The 24,094-nt window shown below is 44.5% G+C and overlaps 1 protein-coding gene across 4 annotated transcripts in view; it reads left to right on the plus strand.

Annotated features, from left to right (window-relative positions):
* CNNM2 (cyclin and CBS domain divalent metal cation transport mediator 2) overlaps positions 1–24,094 on the plus strand; it is a 120,000-nt gene that overhangs the window by 55,467 nt on the left and 40,439 nt on the right. The window contains exon 2 of one of the 4 annotated variants that reach the window (XM_074590554.1): positions 4,689–4,764. The exons of the other annotated variants lie outside the window; for them this stretch is intronic. Within the exon in view, the coding sequence (XP_074446655.1) occupies positions 4,689–4,699 (11 nt within the window). The 3' untranslated portion in view covers positions 4,700–4,764. Of the gene's footprint in view, positions 1–4,688; positions 4,765–24,094 lie in introns of those variants that run through there. 4 annotated transcript variants of the gene reach the window in all.

Consider the following 24,094-nt stretch of genomic DNA (forward strand, 5'->3'; position numbering starts at 1 on the left):
ACACCTTCCATCTTTCCTTGCATTTTCTATTCTCTGACTCTTCCCTTTAATATACTCCTGGTTTGGTGTTTTCCAGTTGGACATCGCCTTGCTTCTCTCTTGTTCCTTTTTGCCTCTTGCCTGTCTCCCTGTGCCTTTGTGCTGTGCAGTGCTGGTAACAGCGTGACAGGCAGAAAAACATGTGCTCTGAAGCTGTAACTCTGGTGGTTAAAAAGCTGAGACCTCATATACTTTGGCAATCAATGAATTTGAAGTGTCCACAACTGTCACTGTCTGCAAGTTTGCTGCTTGTTGTGTTTCTCCTAATACTTTTGCTGTTTCTTCCTCCTCCCACCACTTTTTCTTTCCCCTTATTATATAGAAATTGGAAAGTTCTGGGGGTGAGGACCTTATCTTCTCTGTTCTGAGACAGTAATCAGCGCTATGGGCAGGTTTGGCAACTCATTTGGGTCGAGCACAGTGCTCTAATTCACTCTACCTCACGTTCTCCTGATGTAACAGCTAGGTGGGTATTCCCCCCATGTTCCTTATCTGTGACACCCCCTTCACCCCCTCCCTGCCCAGTGCAGCTGTGATCCAGCAGGTGAGCAAGGCTGTGTGGTGCCGCAGGGGAGAATTCCTGCGGCATCTGTCGTGTGGCCAACTGCATAGAAACCTACCTCAGTGGAGGAGAGAAAACCTGGAGATCTTGGAAGGATCACAGTCCCAAGTTAGGGGCTCTGGGCATGTTCTACAGCACCAGAATTTAACCATAATGACTAGAAATACCTATAGTATATGATTTCTCCTATAATTGCTTGTGGTATCTCTAGCTCTTGATGAGCAATACCATTTGACAGCAGATGTTTTCCAGGTAAAAGGCTTGGCTTTGTGTTTTCAAGGAGAAAGCATCTCTTGCTGTGAGCTCTCTTCTGGTTTGGATCATCTGAACCACCTAGGATTTAAGTGTGTGAAGTCTCCAAAAGAGTTTGTGCTGTCTGTGAGTGATCTTACTTGTGCTGGAGGAGCACAGGACACCTCGGGAGGTGGGGAAAGCATGGCGAGAACAGACAGGCTGACTTGGGAAGCTGCTTGCTCCTCTTACCTGCTGCCTTGGTGACACTGCAGTTAGCCATCAGGCATGTGCTGACACGGAACTAGTGGCCAAAACTTCTTTCCCTTGCTCCTGTATTAATCCTGTGAGCTGTGGCTGCAAACCACAGCCCCTGCTCCGGTTTGATCAGTGTGCAGCTTTCGGGGAGGGAGATCTGAAAGAGAAATAAAAACAGCGTTACAGGGGGAGAGGAGTAGAAAGATTCCTGTGCTTCCTGTTGCCCTAAGGTTTATGGCTGTCTGGCCTGGACCCGCAAGCCACCGAATGCAGATGTTCCCAATCTGCCGAATCCCTTCTGGAGGGGAGCAGAAGAGGAGACGGCTTCTTTCTATGATGAGTGGGTACCCATGGCTTGGGAGTGCTGCCGTGTCCCGGAGGGGACAAACCCGAGTGGTGCCCATACGGCTCACCTGCCTGCTGCCTCTGGGAAGGGAGGTTGGTCTGCAAGTGGAATTAGAGTCACTGTATTGAAAATAAGAGTTTGGCTTTATTGTGGATTTTTTTTTAATGCCAATTTTCTGTTAGTTTCCAGCTAATTGCTTTCTGTAGTATTGTGGTGGTTGGCTGAGAAAGGTTGGAATGGACTCCCAACTCTCTCCTCTCAGCATCCTGGCCTGGAATTAGTTACATGGTTTTAGTGATCTGGTTCCCAAATTGCAAAATACAAATTATCCTCACTGTCAAGGGTCCTCTTTATTGAGTGCCATTTGTTATTGTCGTGCAAAAAACAAATCACTTTTCAGTCTGAATAAGATACAGGAGATAAGCAGCACTGGTAGTGGCATAAGTCAGGTCTTGGACTATCTGAAAAGGAAAGAGCTTTTTAAATGTTAGAGATGCAATTTGAAATGTCTTTGTAATAACTAACTAAATAAAAATCCCACTCACCGTTGACTTAATACATCTGACCAAACACTGCTGATCAGAGAGTGAAAATGCTGGGGATCTGAAGGACCTACTGCAGTTGTGAGATCCAGGCTGGCTGCTCTGTGATCCTCTTGCGCTCAGGCATGCTGGGTGACAAATCTGGACCCCTTGTCCTGCAGAGGGGACCTTGCACTCTCTGGAGCGACAAGTTCCTGGTGCTGAGATTTTGCATGCAGGGAAAAACGGGCTGGAAGGGCAAGCCAGGTGGTTTTTACTCACATTTTACCTTCACAATATGCATTTGAATGAGAGTTTAGAAGTGTCTTGAAAAGGCATGGAGGGCCGTCAATGGCAACTGAATGGGACGTGAAGTGGAGAACATTGTGCGTGAGGCTTGATCTGGTGAATATCCAAATGAAACTGCCATTGTCAACCTCCCTGGAATAAATAATTGATGTGAACAGCATCTTATACTTTAAGGTTAGCAGTTTCCATTTCTCTGTGGTGTTGAGTAGCTGTCTTGTGACAGTCTCTGTAAGTGTACAGCGTGATAATGTGTCATATTTTTAATTCCTACCTCATTAGGCTTGCTGTGTGCAAGAATGTATGTGGTCCGTGCCCTTCTCTGGATGTGGTGGGCTCTGCGGTTGTGCCCAGGGCCGGGTTTGGCTGGTCTCTGCAGGAACAGCACGACCGTGTGCTTACTCCCCTGTTATGGGAATAGGAGTGTGTGCCGCAGGAGGAGGTGCTGATCCAGAGACTTGAACTTCAGTCCTGCAGTCCACATGCTCTGTGAACCTTGTCCCTAATTATATCCTGAAAACCATAATGTGAAAAGGCTGTGTAATCCAGCCATTTTGTCCTGGTCTGTGCCTTATAGAGTGAAGTTAAGGCAGTGGTACATGGGAAACAGCCAGAAAATGGGAGGCAATCTCTGCAGCTGGGTTCTGACCCTGTCTTACGTGGCTTTGGAGAAGATGCTTATACTCAATGTCTCTGGTTCTTTCTCTGAGCTTTCAGTAAATGCAATATTGGCGGCACCTTTAACACTTAAGATAAACCCTTGACTTAAGGGAAAAAGCCTGCGTGCTAATTGCATTTTCTGATATGTCTCAGAAATAACTATGTTAGAGGCCCTGCTCTCCCAGCATTCAGAGCACAGCGAAGCCCCGAACTGCCTCCTTCAGCCTCAGTGACTCACGCAGAGGCAAGAGCTCTGCCAGTTCCTGAAATTTCAAACTCTGTTGATGTCCTCAGAAAGGCCCTTAGGTTAGTGGTGACCCACTCAATCCACCAGCCAAACAAAAGCTGATTGCATTAAGAAAAGATTTTTGTTGTTGAAAGGTCAACAGCAGACCAAGTGGGTTTCTTGGAAATGTGCTTCGTACCTGTTCTGTTATTGGTCTGCCGCCTTGGCCTTCTCAGGCAGTTTAGGCCAAAAAAAGGAGCACAGTGTTCCAAGAAAATGAAGGAAATTGGGCAATGCAGAATGCTGGTGTATGCAGCTGTGCCTCTGGAGATCTTTTTGATCATGTTAGAGAGGTAGTGTTTTTTTTTTTTAATCAGCTTTATTTCTCTGCAAATCTTCAGATTTAACTTTTTTTTTCTGCCAGTCTAGTTGCAAAAATAAAAACAGCTATTTTGAGGGATCCTGCATGATTCTTCTGCTCTAGGTAGCCTGAGGCGCTCTGATACGTTGAAAATACGGTGAATATTTATAATTGGAGAATTGAAGAAAATTCAGCCCATGAAATGACCATGGAAATGAGTTCATAGTCTGATAACTACTGGCTCATTAGAGAGGGAATAGAGAGCAGGCGATTGCCTATGGAAAATAAATGCGTGCTTGGATGGCATCCCAAAAAGATGCTAAACCTTTTCCAGTTCAGGAAAGGGACGGGGACAGGGGGACGATATATGTTGGCATAAATAGTCCGGTGAAGTAACTGGAAGGGACTTTAAGGGCTAGAGGAACAGCCTGAAGGTGTTCTTGGTAGCTACTTTGGCTCATCACTTTTTGCTGGTTCACTGATCATGTAACCATTCACTCTCCTCCATCTCAAAAACAAGTCCTTATATTTGTAAAATATCTCTGCATCCCTAGATAGATGCCTTCCCTACTGGTTTCTTCAAGTTCTGGTATTTGTCTTATCCACCTCCTTCCGTGCTGTAACGCGGAATTATTTTGGATAGCTTGCTGCTGTAGATGGTACCTTGTCTGCAGCAAATTTTCCTGAATGCTCCCCTGTTTTTCTGTTTTTAACCTCATCCTTCAAGGAATCTTTAAACACATGGGCCAAAAACACGTGGGCACAGGAACAAGTATCCATGACCCATTCCTGACAGCGTTTGCTATTTTCTTGTATGGACAGCTTCCCCTCTCAAGAGCAGCCTGTTCTGGTTAGTTTTGACAGGTTAGAGGCAAAAACTCACTGCTCCTCTGGGCAACGTCCTTGGTAGGATGCGGCTTTTTTCTGGAGACAGCCCAGCTGGGCCACTGAGCTGACACATGCTCTGCAGGCAGCATTCAATGGTGTTCATTTAACGGCGTTAAAGATCACTTTCCTTTACCAAAATATCTCATACCATTTCTGACTGTTGTATCTTTCAAGAGGAGGCTTTCTGCTCTGAAGGGCTAATGCATTTGAGCTGTGAATAGTAAATTCTGGGGATTAGTGGATGGGTTTAATCCCACTACTCAACCCAATCACCTCTAATCTTATTACAGTGCTCAGCTGATTAAAATGAATGGTGATTCCGGTGGGGATACAGCTTTCCCTAACCCATTTGCAGATCTTCATGGCTACAATTGTGTGAGCTGCCCTGCGCTCCTGTGTGGTGCTGAGCCGTTCACTCCTTTGCTCTGTACCTTACACAGTTGAACTTTTCAAGAACTTAGTGTGTGAGCATCGCTAATAATGGTATTTAATTGACTGGAATGGTGCTTGGATTTAACCTTCCTACCTTACTATAATAAAATCTTTTTTTGTTCCCGTGATCTGTCTTGTATGCTTAAAATCCTTAAAAAGGGAAAAAGGAAGTGAGTGCATTTGTCATGGGGGAGAAGCTCGCTGGCCTGCCCGAAAACAATACATCTAGAAGATTAATATATTTAAATAGAAAAGGAAACACTGCCTGTGCCTACTCTCCTCTTCTATTACTAATGACCCTGAGATATAACTGATCAATTGGTGCTACATCTGCCAGGAGAGAGTCTTAGTGCTAAATATTGCAGGGGAGGTGACAGCCTGTTAGTGCTAGGTGTGACAATGTTTGTTCATACAACTGTCCCGTGGATAGGCTATAAGCTTGCAAACACCCATGTGGACTTAAGGCTTTTCTGTTTTCTGGTACTTCTCCCCACAAGCTTCAGTGAAGTTCTGTGCTAAGATGAATTGGTGCGTTGAATAGACTGAAAAACATGGGTCTGGAGAAGAGGGGACTTGCCCAGAATGATGATGAATCAGCTGGGAAGTGGGAACAGAGCTACGCTCCCCTGACTCCTGCCCTTCATTCTAATTGCCTGACCATCCCCTCTTCATTTTTTTATAATGATTGCATGTATGAACCCAGCTTTGAGTCACTTTAATCCTGTTAGAGCTCATCTGTTTGGGAATTTTAACTATGACTGATATCCACCCCCCACTTCATTTTCCAAAAAAGCTCATGGAATTACACATTCCAGTCTTTGTAGCCAGAGTCGCGCTTCCTGCAATCTGCCGGCTGCTGGGCACACGGCTCCGTGCGCTGCCCAGCCCTCCAGGAGAGGGGAAGGGCTCTTCCCTCACTCAGAGCTTCTCTGGGGTTGTGGAAAAGTTCAGTTCTCTGATTTGTAGTATCTATCCCTCTTGATGCAGGAAAAAAAATTGTATTTCTCAAAAAGACCCTGAAAATCTCCCAAGGGTTGGTACCTCAGTGTTGGATATTGCCCCATTACCTTCATATTCATAGAATGCTCTGCCACCTTTTGGCCCCACCAATATTCCTCATTTCGGTCTTAAGAGTAGAGGCTAATGGAACAGGTATTAAGCGCACTTTCAAGATGGGCAAGGCTAAAATTGAGCATTTTCTGTCCTTCCATTTCACCCAGAGGAACCCAGCTTTCTCTGAGAGGTCAGACAGGTAAATGTCTGCCCTGTTCCCTGAAACCTCTGTTAAAGAGAGACCAAGGGTGTTGAATGCCATCTTCTCATCTCTCAAAGTCAAATGTTTTCAGAATGTTGTAAATCGCTACCACCTTCTTCACATCACCTTGGCCCATTATCTCTGTTCTCTTTTGGAGGTGGGCTGCGGATGTCCGTATGCCAGTCTGGGGGCAGCCATGCCCAATATCCCCTCTGCAGCAGAATTGAATGAGGTGTGTTTGGGGTTTTTGGTTGGTTTGTTTTGGAGTTTTTTTAACCGTTAACTTGTCTCAATCCAGATGGATGCTGAATCATATCAGTCACTGTGTGTGCCCAGCAGTTGTATCCATCTGCATTTATTGTATGCACACACGTGGTACATGATGTTGCATGTACCCTGAGTATGTTTATGTGAACGATTAAAGGTTTCTTTAGTATGTTAAAAATTAATTCAATGCCAGAGTTATTACTGTTTTCCACCCGGCATAGCATAAATGACCCAGGCCTTGAGGAGCAAGTAGTTTGCTTCTAAGTGATGGAGAAGAAGCAGTCTTCCAGTGCGTTTCCCAGCTGTTAATAACTAACTGGTGCCTTGCTGTGTGCAGTAGTAACATTGCGGAGAAGCACCCAGTGAAGTGCACTTTGGGGCACTGCAATCGAAATGATCACAGGCAGGTGCAAAAGTGTCCCTTCCCATATAACTAAGATGTTGTGTTTGAACTTGGATTTCTCAGTTCCAAGGAGATACCTGTGTAAGACAAGATTTCTTTATTGCAAGCCTTGGAGGAGCATCCTAGGCAACCTTACTATTTCCCTTGTACCTTAGAAGATTATATTAATGAAAGGATTTCGTGCCAGAACTGAACTTTTTGCCAACTGCGAATTGCTGGGTACTTTGGAGCAGTGATTGCAGTGAGCTGTGGCCCACTGGTGTTTCGCCATTGTTTCTCCTGGAGGCTGACGTAAAATTAACCAAGGGAGTGAGAATGAGGGCAGCGTACTTGGGAGAGAAGGAGGAATTATGCAAAAACCTGGCAGATTTTCTAGAGTAGAGAGATCAAACTAAGGAGCTTTACCGACACGCAGCAGTGTCAGGGTTGCTGACCCCTGCCAAGATATATGCCAAGTCTGGGGCTGGCTGTCTGCCTGTGGTATTGTTCTGATGGATTTTTCTATATAAACCACTTTTTCATTAAAGAATGTTTGTATTGCATTCAAAGCCGGCTGCATAAATACCAATTATTAAAAAAAAAATAATAAAATTCGAACTCAAATCTTTCACGTTGTACTTAAGTAGGATTTTGGTTGTGAACCAGCATATTCAAATAGTGGTGACTGTCTTAATGAGACCTACAGGCATTAAATAGTCCATGTATCTCGCTGAAGTTTTGAAGTCATCCACTGAATTTGTAGATGTCGCTGGCTGAGTGCTTAGAAACAGAATTAGTTTGAAGTGGTAAAGCAGCTTTTGATGACCGTAACATCATAGGTGGGTACATAAAGGAATACAGAGAGGCTATTTCAATTTCTGAATCTTAATGACCAAATGAAGTCAAGTTGGAATTGAAAAATCGGGGAAAAAAAGTAAAATCAGTCCATCCATGAATAAAAGAGCAGGAGTGAGATGATGGCATCTGCTATTTCCAAGAGCTGATTATCATAGACTTCAGACAAGTTCACTTCCTTCACTGCAGACAAAGTCTCCTCTTTGATGGAACAGTTTTAAAATGCAAATCATGTCCAGGTGAACTTAAACATTTAAAACCTATTTATCTGATATAGTTAAAACATGAGTTATTAAAATAACTGTAAATGCTGTTGTCTTTTACATGTAAATTCAAGTCTACTTTCTCTCTAGTTTGATACAAATTGTATGTTTGTTTTACAAAAACAGAATGCGCCTAACACCGTTTCATAACCCAAGAAGAAATGAGGAGGAGTAGAGCGTGGTTATCTTGTTCCTTAAGCAGGTGTGGTTTGTGCTGTCACTGAACGGGCATGCTCATGTGTCGGGACAGGGGACGGGGACAGGAGGGCTGCTCCGCCTGGCTCTCCCTGCTGCCAAACCACAGCCAGAGCGTTTGCCAGTAGTTTTAAAGTTCAAGGTTGGGTTGTTTGGGTTTTTTTTGTGCCACCCAGGCTGGACGCAAATACTAGGCATCAATGGCAGAGAACCTGGTTTTCTACTGAAAAAGTTCTATCTGTGTTTCTTTAGCTCAAGGAAAATGGAGTTTCAGTTGCTGGGGTTCTTAATAGGAATTTTAATTTTAAGTTACATACCTTTATTTTCCCATCTGAAGTCCAACCTGATTATAGTGGCTGATGCCCTGTGAACTGCTGAAGCCAGAAAGCCCTGCTTTATAGTCTCTGAAAGCAGCTCTGAAATCCCAGCTTTCAAATTGTGTGAAGCATTAATCTCAAATTGTGGAGCAGAAGGGGAACAAGATGCTTTGTAACACGTCCTTATTTTTAAAGTCTGATATCTTTTTGTCATGACCTGAAGCACTTCAAATGATCCTGAAGAGCACTGCTACGTTTCTAATTGTTTGAGTGTTTGTCTTACGTCTCTGCGGGGACCTCTGTAGACAAACTCTTCCGCTAACTTGTTCCTCTCTGCGGTTGGAAGAGCTCCTGTGGGAGGGCACACATGGGAACGGTGGTTTCAGTCTTGTGCCTGCTTGCTCTGTGTTTTTGTTTTCAGCGAACTACAGGAAGGTTGGACAGTGATTGTAGAGCGTGCGATTATTATGTGTGGGTCTTGGAGGAATATTTATGCTCTATTAATGCACGTTTACATCTTGCAGAGGGAGCTTCTAGCTTTCTTGTGCATAAACATCCCTGATTGATACTGAGGATGTGATACCTGGAAGACCCCATCTTTTTCATCTCCTTCGGGGTCTTGACTTGCAAATTTGGGGTGCTTGGGGTTAGAATAATGCGTTGTGACTGAAGCCCACAGTATTGTGGTTATTCCACAGAAACTGATGTATAAGTAGAACCCTGTTTCTCTTCACTAGGCATTGAGTAAATGATGCTGCTCGGTAGGAGGCCCCTAAGGACTGCAGCTTTGCTCTCCTGTGCGTTGTTCCTGACTTGCCTGTGAGAAACCTGTAAGCTCTTTCCGTTGCTCTTTATCTTCTGCCTTTCCATTCAAAACCGTTTAGCCCATAAGAAGAAGCGAATTGCCCAGAGACAAAGGCACAAGTGCTCTTATTTTCTTTTCTTTCCTGGTGAGACCTAAAGCAACATGTCTGTGGGCTCGATTCCTTTTCCTATTCCTTCTTCTGCGCGCAGTGCCGTCAGACCCGTGCTGCTCCGCTTTGTAATGGGGTAGGAATGTGGAGGGGTCAGTCACTGCGTCCCAGCTGAGGAGCAGGGGACTTCCAGCTCTGGGAACACAGCCTCCTTAGCCACTGTAGCACGGTCCTTTGTAATCATCTCATTAAACTCAGCGAGAGCAAGTACATGGTGGGATTTTGAGTCATAAGACTGATGCAACAAAATTGACAAGTAAGTACCCATTCCTGTGGTCAGTCATTTATATTTAACTAGGCAAAGGATATTCTGTTAGCAGTAAAAAAAATTGGTTTATGGAATTGTAATATTGTTTCAAAGCTCTCTTGCAACGTCAGGACTTCCTACCCATTGCGACTTAAATTAAATTGTTTTACTCATCCCACACTGGAATTTTTTTTTACTGAAATGGCTACATCACAAACATTTGTCTGGATTTGTGGGGGGCCTTTATGTTGTTTCAAATGTATACCTGTACAGTGAGTTAATACAGCTTTTATGGAAAAATGGTCCCGTGCTTATGTCTTACTTTTAGTGAAACAAAGGCTTGTAAATGAAAGACTGTGGAACAACTTCCATGATTGAAGACAGCACAGAAAACCATGCTGATAAAAGAACTGCTTACTGCTGAAAGCCTGCCTTGTAGCACTGGATTAATTTCTCACTGATACCCTTGTTTAGGTGGTTTGGAAATGCTGCAGAACTAATAACTCGTATGTAATTCAGTGATGAAAACCCTTTTTCTATTTCACAGAAAAATCTGCATCTCCAAACCCCAGCCATTCTGTTTAAATATTCTATCTATTTTTCTGGAATAAAAAGGGAGGGAAGCGGAAGGCAACTGCTTGCATAGGTTCCCAAAAAATCTTTAATATTCCCCAGATGTATGAAAATGACAGATCCCATCGGCGGAATGAAAACACTAGCCAATAAAATCGGATTAAAGTTAATTTAAAACAGGATCCTGTAATTAGGAAATTCCTGCAAAGTTGCATGAACTTGTCATCGTAACATCTTCAGGCTACAAGCATGGTTTGACAGCCCTGCTGGGACAGAATTTGAAGTTGTTAAGCCTCACTAGAACACTTGTTTTTCTGACAGCTGAACAAATTACATCTGTAAAAGGCAGCGTGTAAAGGTAAATCATAGAATCATAGAATGGTTCAGGTTGGAAGGGACCTTAAAGATCATCTAGTTCCAACTCCCCTGCCATGGGCAGGGGCACCTCCCACCAGACCAGGCTGCTCAAAGCCCCATCCAGCCTGGCCTTGAACACTTCCAGGGATGGGGCATCTACCACCCCTCTGGGCAACCTGTTCCAGTGCCTCACAGTGAAACATTTCTTCCTGATATCTAGTCTAAATCTACCCTCTTCCAGCTTGAAGCCATTATCCCTCATCCTATCACTATGTGCCCTTGTAAAAAAGCCCTCTGTAGCTTTCTTGTAGGCCCCCTTCAGATACTGGAAAGCTGCTATAGGGTCTCCCCAGAGCCTTCTCTTCTCCAGACTGAACAACCCCAACTCTATAGGCCTGTCTTCACGGGACAGGGGCTCCAGCCCTCTGATCATCTCTGTGGCCCTCCTCTGGACACGCTCCAACAGGCCCATGTCCTTCTTGTGCTGAGGGCTCCAAAGCTGGATGTAAACGTTCTGGACCATCCATGCCTGTTCTTGTTCTGCTTGGCACTGTTTTGTTGACCACCTGTTAAATGAACCCTGTTTGAAGCTCCTTCTCCTCTAGGGATGGAAGGAGATGGAGGGCAGTGCTTTTGTATTTCAAGGTGCCCTTTTGGATCCAAGGAGACGAACTATTCAGTGAGCAAAGCCGCCTGTCAGTTGGGAAGGACTATTAGACTATTGTCCCGTTTCTTTCTCTAGATGGAATTGAAAGGGACACAAACATCCTTCAACACATCTATTTTCGTAAACCTACTGCAGCTGGAATTAGAATGTACCCACCCGTAAATCCTTTTAGCGGACATAGTGCCATTAATTTATTCCTCCTCTCAATATTGTTTAAAGAATCCTTACAAAGAAATAAAAAGCCTAAGGTTAGTAATGATAAATTCTTAATTTAAAATAGAAAAGAAAAGAAACCTCAGCAATGTGAAATTATCTTTCAGAGCTGCTGTAAAGCCCCTGCTGTTAAAATGAAGGTCTTAATGCAGCTTTAGTGGAGCAGAAAGCATTCTCGAAGCGTGCTTTTGAGTAGGAAGATCAATGCCAAATGCGTTATTGGACTTTATGAGCTGCTTGAATCTTTAAGGTGTTCTGGAATGGAAAAATGTAATGCAAGGTTAGTTAAAATTATTTCAGAAAGTGCTGCCTTGCTGAAGTGTGTTCATTATGTTCCTGAGCCTCCCCGTAAAACACTCGGTGCTTTACGTTCTAAGGTATGCAATGACTTGCAGGGGTTTCTTTTTATGGGGTGCAAGGAAGGTGTGCTGAAAGTTACAACATGATCTATAATAGGCTCAAGCAAGCACATTTTGAATGTCCATACAAGGGTATATCCTGTAATGATGCCGTCAGCTGTTGGCACAGGAGGTCGGGGCCTGAGGGTGATGTGTGTAGTCAACGTGCAAATAACTACAGTAAGAATGGACTGGAGAGAAAGCAATTGTAACGCCACTGTGGTCTCTCTGTCTAGACTCTTTTGGGAAACAAAATAGCTGTTTTCAGTCTACTTAACATAATGTTGGGGTAATGGACCGTGACCCAGGTCTGGTGCTTGGATTCTAGAGATCCTACCATCTGGTGTCGAGACACCTCTCTCGATGGCAAGAGGGACTCTTCTGAAAACTCCAAAACCCCCAGCAGATAAGAAACCAAGGACTGCACTAGCTAGAGCCAATGATGGACAGCATGTGTTAGGGAGGCTTCACGGAGCTTTTATGAAGGGAAGTGTCATCTCACAAGCAACAAATTACTAGTAGTAAGCAGCAGCAGAATAAAAGGGAATCCTCATATGGCTAAGTAACTAGTTTAAGAATCATAGGTAAAACTGAAATGATCAGTTTTCTCAATGAAGAGAGTTATTAGTGAAGTTTCCTGATTTTCTTAGCTGATGATATTACTCTGATCAAAAGCAGTAACAACCAGGATCTGACAGAGGTGCAGAAGGACTTTGTGGTAGTGAAGCATAAACTGTGGAACTTTCATTGAGGAAAGATCTAGAATGACCTGGTGATGGGCTCGGAGCTAGCTATCACCATGCAGGTATGAGATGCAGGAATAATAGCACACTCCAGTGTGTGCCATTCCCGTTTCACCTGGCCGCAGCAGAGCAATCAGAAACCAACTAAATGTGAGATCTGAGTGCAGTGATGTACCGGAACTGAGCGAGTTGAACTCTGAAGTTACTAGAAAGGTAGGTATGGTTTCTGGTGAGAGGGAATTAGGGTTGCAACACAGTACGTACTTGGAGAAATCTTGGAAGCAGCTTAGTTTCTCAGAAGAGTTTAGGCTTAAACCTGGGGTGATGCTGCTGTTCAGTAAATCCCAGTGCCAACTGCAACTGGGTGTGGGAGGGCACATACTTAGACTGTGGTCAGTGTATAGACGCTGACAAGCGCATAGGGAAAGCGTACCCTTCCTGTGGAATAAGCTGGTCTGCATGTTTGGTATCTTCCCAAGATTTTATTCAAGAAACAAGCTTTATCCAGTTCTGCACTCGGTCCTTAATTGCATGGAGGTCATACCCTACTCACTCAGTGCCAAGACAACGTGCTTTCCATTAGAGAGAGCCATGATTTTTTGGCATAAACGGAGATAACTTAGATTTAGGATTTGACAGTTCCTGAGAAGCAACTTTCAGGATGCAGTGGGGGAGCCCAGAGTGCTACCCAGCTCCGTCACGCCAGGGCTGCGTTGTCCATCTGTGAACTACGCCTCTCGCAGAGAGCTGCAGCCGGTGATCCTACCTGTCTCTGTTGGATTACCAGTGTGATTGTGGGGATGGAGAGATGACCTGATCTAAAGGAACTCTAAAAGCTTGCCTTATTTAGTCCAGCTAAACAAAGGCTGAGACTGGATGTATTTGTTCTCTGTAATGAATCAGAAGCATAAACATCAGAAACGGGGAAGAGCCACGTGAGGTAAAGGGCAAGACTAGAACAAGAACAGGTTGGTGTAAAGTGACTATGGATGTTTATCTACTGGAAGTGGGGGGGAAGGTTCCTTCACCCTTGCAGCAGTCAGGTCTGGAATGGTGTGCCGGTCAGTCACGGGAACAAGAACACGGCAAGATGGTGCTTGATGGTGCTTATAAAAGAGGTTATAAAACAATTTGTCTGTAGTGAATGCCACGCAGTAGCCTTTCTATTCCTGCTACAATGTGAGAAGGTAAGATACAAATTGTAAATAAATCAGTCTTTAGAACAGCCTTATCACCTTAGAAAATGGGAAGTGGGAAATTAATTCCTTTTACCTAAGGGGTGAGCTGCATACACAGTTAAACCTCCCAGACAAACACAACCTCATTAGAGCTATGCTTGGCTGCTTATTCGCTTGTGACAATTGTGATTAAACACTTAGGAAGACAAGGCTCGTTTAGTATTCCCTGGTGGGCATTTGGTTCGCGCATTATGATTTTGACTGAAAAGCAGCTATTGACCAACACTGAATTTAGCTGTATTGGAAAAGGAAGACCGATCAAAAGCAGTGGATAACAGCAGACTGAAGGAAGAGGGTAAGGTCCTATCACTCCTACCAAGGAGGAGCTGGGAAATACTCTCTCTTCGTTCTCTTTTATTACTTGCTCACAAGTTCCTAGGTAGGAGCAACCTTGCATTTTTAGCTGAGGCTCAGGGTCCTGCTTGGGTGAATAGCCTGCCGTCTGTAATTACCACTTAAAACTCCTCCGAGATGGGTGCAAGAGCCTAGTAAAAGGTAGAGGTACAATTACCTGCCCCTTTCACTATGCTGAACACAATAATAGGTGATAAATACAAATCTGAAGTATTGGGTTCTGCTGTCTGATGTTACTGGATATTCTGTCTGTATAGATAAGCATCCATAAAGCTTTGCTCTTAGAGAGCAGTGTGGCTGGGGGTTTCACAATAGAAGTGTTCGTTGTCTGAAAAAAAATGTTGCTTTTTTGTTTTCGTAGGCTTTGAATATACCTGATTTCTTTATTTATCAGAGCATTTAGTCTGATTTCCTGAAAAAAAGGCACTCGGCTGTTCACATCCCCTTCTATCTCATCCTTTATCACCTTCTGTCCAAAAACTTTTGAAACGCTCTATCAAATTTGACAGATGAAAAAAGGTCTTCAAAACCTAACATTCCTACAAGTTCTGGGAAGCTTGAGGTGACAAAGGTGGGGGGCGCGGGGGGGGAGACACGACAGACAAACCCCCGAACCTCACGTTCACCTGGAGTGAAGGCAGCACCGTCACGTTTATCTTGCATCTCTTCACTTTGTTCTGCTCATCTTACTGGCCGTCAGATCAGCGCCCACATTTCTGAGCCAGCCGTGGCACGTGCTGTTCCGTGCCCAACTTTGGAGGATTTATGAAGAACCTGAAGATGCTGATGGGGAACATAGATCAGAAGGTACTTAAAGGGAGCAGAGGGAGACTGTGAGATAGAAAATACAAGAGGCAAGTAGGTGAGGGAAGGGGGAAACATGCCTGATTTTTCAAAATCATGTTTCATTAGGTCTAGTAATTCTGGAATGGCTCGTATTATGAGAGGAAAGTAGTAGTATCTATGTAGTGCTCTGAAAAAGGGCTAAATTCCCTTTCAGGTGGTAAGGTGTATTCCTTTATATGAAAAGGATATATAACTAAGATCAATAGAATGTTTTGGCATTTTGTTTCATGTGCGTTTGTTTTGGTTTGGGTTTCTTTGGGGGTTTTCTTTTTTCATAGAATGGTTTGGGTTGAAAAGGACCTCCAAAGGTCATCTAGTCCACCCCCCCTGCAATGAGGGGGGACATCTTCAACTAGATCAAGTTGCTCAGAGCCCCATCCAACCTGACCTTGAATGTTTCCAGGGCTGGGGCATCTACCACATCTCTGGGCAACCTGGGCCAGTGTTTCATCACCCTCATCGTAAAAACTTTCTTCCTTATATCCAGTCTGAGTCTAACCTCTTTTCGTTTAAAGCCTTTACCTGGTTTTGTTTGGTTGGGTTTTTGGTTTGGTTTTTTTTAGTGGTTTATTGTTGTTGTTTTTAAATGGGGTGAATGAGATTACTGTATAGGCATAAACCCACATTATATCCCAGTTCTGTTGGTCTGTAAGAACTGGGATGAAATTTAGGCAAACTGAAGGTGATGAGACAGAACCAGGCAAGATAGCCAGGTGCTGCAAAGTGTTCTATTACAACATCTTTTGGGAATTTAATTTGAATGGATTTTTGTATTTCATAAGGTAAGTGCAGTATTACTTAATTAAGTGCAGTGGCTATATGGCCACTGACCTGTGTTGCTAAAGCCTCTTGAAAGCAGTGGTAGGCTGTGGTGTTACTACCAGGATACCTGTGCATGTAAATCTAGTTTTATATTGTGCTAGGTCGTGATGTCTTTGGATTTCTAAAACAGAGCAGGGTTATTTCTGATTAAGGGTAATCTTAGAGCTGTGGAGGTGGGGTGGGCGTTTTTCCCCTCATTTTACTCCCGAGTACAGGATCAGAAGTTTAGCCAGTGCTGATGTTGCAGACATAATGCTGATAGAGATCTTCTTTCCTGGTGGTGAAACTGAAGTCCTGATTGAGATTTTTAAGCCTTTCTTGTTAATCCTAACCACATACCAATCTCATTTTTACCCTCATTTTCTTCCGTAGTTTCAGTAGATAACATTCTTATTCCCACTTCATAATAACCTGTTACACAGCCTAGACTGGTACCGTTCAGGGAACTGCTGCTTTTTATGCAGATACTGAGAGCAATACTAACAGCAGGAGTATTTAAGTGCCTGTGATGCTCTGATATTCAGTTAGGTAGAGATATCTCTATGTGTCCTTCTAGTACTTTCTGACATTCATTTTCCTTTAAAGGTCTCAAACTCAACACTTAAAAGCCCTGGCCGTAATTATTCTGTTTGGAAAGTTGCAGAAATTCTGTATGGCATCTAAGGACAAAGTTTCACCCTTCACTAATGAGAACAGTGCATCAAAAGCAAAAAGATTTCAGTAGTTATGGGATGCTATGATGAAATGCTCATCCTGTAAATCTGTGCAGCTGAGAGGCAATGAAATTAAGAAGCAGCTGGTGAAATGCAACATAGATTGAATTTGCTGCTAATAATTATGAGCCTGTTTGAGCTGAGCGCTTTTCCCCTTCACGCATGCCTTGGGAAGTGTCAAACCAATGAATTATTCTTCTTACCAAGAGCAAAGGGTAACTTCTACTACTGTATTTTCTATTCAGTGTGTTTTTATTGGATGTAAAACAGTCGCAGAGAAAGTAATAGAAATACCACACATGGCTGAGGAAAAGGAATCTGCAGATTTTATTGCATTCATCCAATTACTGACATTGCAGCCCCGATTGTAAATCTTTGGACACGCACACTGGCGTCTTGTGAGGTTTCTCAGTTGCCTCCCATAGGAATTGCCAGACAAGGTCATACCCGAGGTCTGTCCAACCCAGCATCACATCTTCAACAGTGGTAGGGACCGGATACTTTAGGGAAACGTGGAACAAGGATTTGTATGTATTAGGACCCATCTTCCTACTAGATCCCATCCTGGTCTACAGTAGAGAAGGTTGGATGTACAAAGCCTTGTGCTCTCTCACTGTTTGATGCTGCTGTCCTTACTCAGAAAGCCTTCTGGATAGCAATGCAGGAACCTTGCTGGTCACTTAGCTCTTCTTTGGTGGCTCAGCATGAATCTAAGTTGGTTTAAGCTTGTTTTCTCCTGAAGGGGTATTTTGGATAGTGGTACAGTGCCATCTGTAGGGAAGTAGTCAAAGAAGCACAGAAAGGCATAAACTGGAGTGACTGTGTAGGTATATGGATGGTAAAGAGTATGTCCCGCTGCTCCCCGCTCAGCCATTGTATTACATCCATGCTTGGATTTTAGTGGGAATAAACCACACTCTTGCCCTCAAGCAGCGCTCGTTAGGCTCAGTGCCGCTCATCGGCCCCAGGACACCCTGTGTGTGAAAGCCCAGCAGCCAACCTGAACTAAAACAAAAAGAGGTCAGGAGCTGAAGAGTTGATAAATGAGGCCGAAAGGCCGAAGTACTTGTAGTTTCGCTAACAGATTATTTGCGTAGATGATTTAAGTGAAATGCTGGCATAGCAAAGATTTAACTTCTCTGCCTGGGTTCCAGTGTGGAGTTAGCAAAAGCATGTAACTCCCATGGGAAACCCGTGTATGTGCTAGGCACAGACTGGCGAACAGGGGCATGGGCTTCATGTCCCCCAAGCAGCCACGCAGCGCTGGAGGTACTGACTGTGGCATCGCTCCTATAGCTGAGCCTGAACACAGCCCACGCGTTGCTTCGATTCACCTTGCGGGTCCATGCTGAGTGGGCATCTAAGAGCTGTTTGTAGGTATTTGAGGAGTATAATAACCCAGGGAAGAAGGTTTCCACCAGTGCTGCTGGGACAAATATAAAAGATGCTAAATAAAGAGGAATGTAAGCTGAGATCATCTGCAACGCAATAAAAAAATTAATAAAAAAAATAAAAAAAAAACACAATAAAAATTGTTTTGCAACCACAGGTGACATACAGAGTTTCTCTTTTGAGAACAACCACCATCTAAAGAACTTCACTTCCCCTTTCCCTTTAAATATATAGATATGTAGGAAGGTTAAGACAGTACTTTCCAGACAAGATGCCCAAATTTTTCATTTGCCCAGATGCCAGCTTTCTTTCTTTTCCAGTTTATTGTCTTTGCATATGAGGTTCTGAAAACACATGTCTCATATTACCCATATCTCACAGATTTGTCTCTTGCGTTTCAGGCAAGTCCTGCAACCTCCTGCTCAGGGCATGTGAAGTGTTGATATCAAGACATGCTAGCTTTGAGTCTACCACCATTTAAAGAGTTCTTTTGGTCCCAGTGTGCTAAGCAGTGCATTAAATGCCCTCATCACTTTGAGAGATAGAGCTCCTAGCAAGAGGCTGTGAAATTAATGTTTCCTTTGTAATCTTCGTCTTACGGGGGATTTGTCATCTTCATTTGTGTACAGTGCATCACCGTAGAGGAGGCTTCAGGGTAGCCTCTGTGGTCTACAGTTAGAAGCAAGGCATTTCAGGTTGTGTGGCTGCTGATTAAATGCAATTGCTCCGAGTAGTAAAACGGCCTTTCTCATGCTGAGGACAGAGATAAGTACCTGGACAGGTGCTGTCTGGACTCCAGGTTTCCCGGCTCTCTAATGTTTGATGTGTTCACGAAGGCAATCCTTACCCCTTGCTTGTCTCCTGCCCTCTGTCCCCTGGACCTGCACTGAGCTGGCACGTTTTGTTTACATTAAATAAGATGTCCTTGTGCCTGACGTTCCTGCAGAATTGGAGGTGGCTTCAGGCAAGTTCCTTTCAGAGCTCTTAAGGACTTTCCCCTGGACCCTGCGAGGTAATTGAGCATTTGTTTCTCCAGACCTCTGCAGGACCAGCTGAGGGTGATAGCTCTGGACGCCTGCTCTTCCCTTTCAGCTCTCCCCAGGTCTCCGATAGTGGATGCTTCCGAGGGAGGAGTTTTGCACCTTGTGTAGGAGTGTCAACCCTTGCTCAGAGTCGTGTTCTGAAGGACTGAGTTCATGTGGACATCAGAAAACTCCTGTGGAAGGAGAAGCAGAAGCAGAAGCAGTTGGGGGAAATCCTCTACCTTCTAAGTAAAGGTGACTAAACATTAGGTGGGAACTCTTGGGGTGGGAACGGAGGGCTCTTTTTGTTGACAGAAGTCTGCTTTTGAATTCAGTTTCTTCAGGAGAAAGAGGAAGACTGTCAGCTTCCAGGAAAATAAAATAAAAATAATTTTCTAGCTATTGTTTTGCCACTTGAGATTATCCAAAAGCTACTGCTCTGGCAAGGGTGTATGTGTAATACCGTTAACTCAAAACTGCCCCTTAGTGAAATCTTGGTATTGAGCAGTCGGTGGCAGGCAAGACGTGCCATGGCATTCTGTTTTCCATCTTAGTTAAAAAAGGGCTTAGAAATACTAGTTTAAAACATCAGTGATTATGTGTTTTAATGACAAATCTCACAAAGTTGAGTCCAAATCCACAATTAGATATTTGAGTATATGTACCCTGTTTTTTGAAAGCCAGCTTTCAAGTTAACTTGGGATCTGCATGGGAAAGGGGTTTTTCTTCTCCTTTACCAAGTCAGACCTACCAATTTCCCTGTCGATGGAATGTTTCATAAATTAGTGCTTTTTGAAAGACAGGGTCAGGAAAGGGTCAGCTTAGGTTTATGATGGAAACTCAGTGACATCTCAGGTTTGGAGTGACGGCCGTTCCTCCATGGTGAGATTCCCCAGTGGGCCAGGGAGCGTGGTCTCCTGTGCCTTGTGGCACAGTGTCCCTCACCCAAGTATGGGCACAGGACAGGCTGCAAAGGGAAGGTGCACATGCGGACGCTGTGCATGGGGTGGAGTCCTCCGGCTGGAAGGTCACTGACTACTTCTCGGAGCTGGTAGTAGAATGGCCCAGAGGTCTGAAGCCTCACCGCCTAAGGAGATGGGGAAAACAGGTAGTGCACCTTGACGCAAGCGGTGCAAGACTTAATGGCTGTGAATGGAACAACTTACCGGCAACATTTTCCATTTGCGGCTCCATGTTGAGGTAATTAGCCCAATGAGCTCAAACTGCTGGAAAACTGCAAGAGCAATGGAAAATAAAAAGGTCACTATGCATTGCAGGGGTTAAACAGCTAGACTTAAAACCCTGCAGCTCTCCAAATTAAAGGGAAAACTACAGTCATTCAATAGGTCTAATACCTCTCAAAAGGACTTCCAAGATGCTTATAACTTTTGCTTGTCTCTCTCAGTTTCATTGCTTGAATCAGAATTGTTTATGCTTCTCTTTTAAGTTTGCCTTTAGCTTCGTGGTTGATGAAAACTCATCAAGGAAGAGTTCAGTATACCCCATAATTACGCGTGTTAGGGCCTGGTTTCAACATCCATGCCAAAAGTAACAAACAGCACAGTGCCCCCTCTTCAGCATCCCCTTCCCACCAACCTCATGGCAAATAACTTCATTTTTAAAATAGTTTAAAATATATAAAAAAAAAAAAAGACAAAGCAGTATGTGTCCTCATGGCAAGTTGAGATTTCCCATCTGTTTTCTGCTTGGAGCTTGCTTCTTTAAAATACCCAAATTATGGATTCTGGCCTTGAAAATTTCGTTTGACTCAGAAGATCTGGTACTTAGCACTGGTAAGGTGAACAGGGGAGCTGGCGTAGATGGGGAACGTCCTGAGGTTGTTTTTCTCTGCCATGAGCTCTAGAGTGTTTCCCGTGGAGGAGGCTCAGCTCACAGGTATCAGTTGATGCTGTTACTTTCTGAGGCTAAGAAGAGGATTAGAGTAAAGAGGCTTTCAGTAACTGAGCATAATTGCGCTAGAGCCCTTCGTAGTGGAAATGGAAAACTGCCGATGAGAAGCTATGAGGGGATCGGAATTCGGAAAAGCAAATTTACCCGCACACCTACTCTTCCTTAAAATCTCTGTTACTCTCTAATTCTCCTAAAGGGACTGTGTCAGTGTTTGCGTTGGTTGATCTACTGTGCTGTCGCTGCCGCGCAGAGTCGAGGCTTTCTTCTGCTGCCTCAATTTACCTGGAGGATGTGTTATTTTTGGAGAAGAGGAGCTAGAGCTCCTGGTTTTGTTCATTTGATCTTTCTCTCCTTCGTTTAATTTCTGTCTCCTCTCCTTTCCCCTTAATCCAACATGATTTTTTTATCATTTTAGATGTGTTCTTTACCCTGAGGAGCTCTGCAGTTTTTAGCCTGGCTGTTAATGACAGTAGAAGTGAAGAAGTGACCTGCAAACCCTCAAGTACAGCCCCCTTTGCCCTTGTCTCCCCTCACCCTTCTTCAGTGAGTACCATTGTTGTTGGGAAGGGGAGTTTGCACGTCCTCTGTGCCTTGTTTTTCCCCATATGACACGCTTGTGACAAGCAGTACTGATCATTTCCAACAAAGGATTATAAGGAAAGGAAATTCATACGCAGCTCCAATTCCCCAAAGCAGGGAGGACAAGACAGGACCTGTGTGTACAATCATGTTAGGGACAAGTGAGCCATAGTAGGTTTCTCATCAGCTCTTGAATGTAATTAGAGCCCAAAATGGACCCTAAAACTTCTTTTGCCTTGGTTTTTCAACACTTGAGAAATGTCATTTATTGGGGTGGGGAAAAGCTTGTTGCCACCTACTAACAAATGAAATGTGGAATTGGGTGAGCAAAGATTCTTTTAGGGAAACAGTTGAACCTTATACTGACTTAGGTCTGATAACAAAGCTTATCTCTGCGCACTTGAGAAGCTGCAGCAAGTCCAGTGGCTACTCTTAACCACACATTTGCATTGGTAAGGGGCTGTTCCATCCACTCCATGGAAACAAAACCACCCTGACTGACCAACATCTCTTGCGAGACGGATCTGCGTGCTCCTGCCTTTGAGTTGATGCCCGTGCTGGTACAAGCCGGGGTGATGGATGAATGAACGTGCAGGGCACATGCCACACCAGACCGCAGTCTCTTTACCGCTGTGAATCTGTAACTGGTCAGCGATTAAGATGTCTCCATTCAAGGACAGCAGCGTGGCTACAGTGCAGTGTATCATATCCCTGCATTCAAAACCTTCTCTAGTTAGAAAACTGCAAAGAAATGTTGGAAAAGTTAAAAAACAAGAGTCGTCTTTCTGCATCATTTGGGGTAAACTGCCTGATAAAAATTACTTGTTCAGGTAGGATTTTCTAGCATTTTCTATTTTGCCTGCTTTTAGTATACGTGCCAAACTTTGGTTACTCTAATAGGGATAAGAGAGAGGATCTGTTCCTTTTGCTTGGTAATCTCAATTAGTGAAATATGAGTTGCTTGGTTTGCTAACCTAGTGATGTTAGACAGGACTTGCATTTCATAGAGTAAAAACTGAGCAGGGGGGTTGATAAGGTAGGAGAATCCCAGGGCTGGCCAGCTTGTAATAACACAGTTGTAATGCCCTCTCTCTCTTTGCCCGAAGACCTGGCACAGGCTTGCACTCCATGTATGAGCAATGTCTAGGAACATGTTGAAGCAGGGTCCAAAGCAGAAGTCTCTCACTTGCCTTTCATTTTAGGCCACTGAGTTCCCTTCTGCATTGTCCTCATCAGAGTTAGCAGGCCAAACCCTTATACTTGGGATAGGGTTTGCCAAACCATCAAACAGAATTCTTCTTTCATGCAGATTCATCTGTCTGGAGGGATAGTCTCTTATCGTAGAATCACAGAATAGTTTGGGTTGGAAGGGATCTTTAAAGGTCATCTAGTCTAATCCCCCTGCAATGAGCAGGGATATCTTCAACATAGAATCATAGAATAGTTTGGGTTGGAAGGAATCTTCAAAGGTCATGTAGTCCCTGTACATAAAGAGCACAGCAAGCACCAAATCTCAGTGCCTGGAGTCCCACCTGCCAAGCAATGATCTGGTACGTTGAGTCAGGACAGTTCGCAGGAGAGCCCCACGTGCTGAGGCTTGGGCAGCTTTCAGCCTGGTACTCTGTGTGCGCCTTCTCCCACCGGGAGCCACAGGTCACATTCCTCTCCAGCTCTTACTCTAAAGCAGGGGGCTTTGGTTGCCAAATAAGTCCTTTCAGGCAGGAAGGAATGTTTTGTGGAGGGGATTTACCTGTTAGTGGATTAGGCTATCCCAGAGTCAGTGGCCCTGCCAGCTCCACAAGAACCTGCCCACTGCTGCGTACTTTGAAAGCTGTTTCCTCTTGCAGCTCCTGCGACCAGGCTCTGCCCGACCCTGCTGCTAGTTGGCAACGTGCTTATTTCCCCCAAGGGAAGTGTTGAGTAGGTAAGCCTAGGAAGGATGCTGGTCAGGGCTGCTGTTTTCAGGGATATCGTTATGTCTTTCAGATGGGAGATAGGAGCCTGACTTTGACAAGACTTTATAGCCCATTGTTGATTCTGAAGCTGTCCCAGGACCTCTGAATGACCGTCAATTAACTCTGACCTCTTGCGGTTTCAGAATCTGCATCCAACTGCTGAGGTTTCACTCTCTCTGTCTCACCCCCCTGACCAAAGTTCCTATTTTTAAGTAGGGATGGAAGACCATGGTCTTCTGGAATTCATTAGCTTCCCCCCAACCCTGCCACTCTCCCCAGCTCCTTCCCCATCCATCAGAGACATTGCTGTATTAGTGCGACTGGCTCGTCCGGTTCATCGCTGTAGTTGTACCTCGGGGCTGCAGCTTGAGAGACCTATGCTGCCTTCGTGTTGTGCTGAAGCATCTCAGTACAGAAGTGGACATCGTTGACTTACAAAGCACCTTCCAAGCCCAAACTGCCTGGTCTTGGTGTGTTCTCCCTTTGCCATGGCTCGCCCTTCCTCTTCTGTTCATGTTTTTGTTTTTCTTAGGAACATCCAGTGGTGTGGTTGACCCCCTGTGGGTCAGGGTAGAGCTACAGGGGTTCCTGCAGCTCCTCGCTCAGCTGTCCGGCTGCCCACACCACACTTGTTTTCCCATGGCAGCCCGACCCCTGGCTGTCCAGCTCAGCCTCTCCACCGCCCACCCGCTCGGCAGAAACCCCGGGGGCTTTAGCTCTCCTCAG

The sequence above is a fragment of the Larus michahellis genome, chromosome 6 (assembly GCF_964199755.1).
Source record: "Larus michahellis chromosome 6, bLarMic1.1, whole genome shotgun sequence".
In the NCBI taxonomy this organism is placed as follows: domain Eukaryota; kingdom Metazoa; phylum Chordata; class Aves; order Charadriiformes; family Laridae; genus Larus; species Larus michahellis.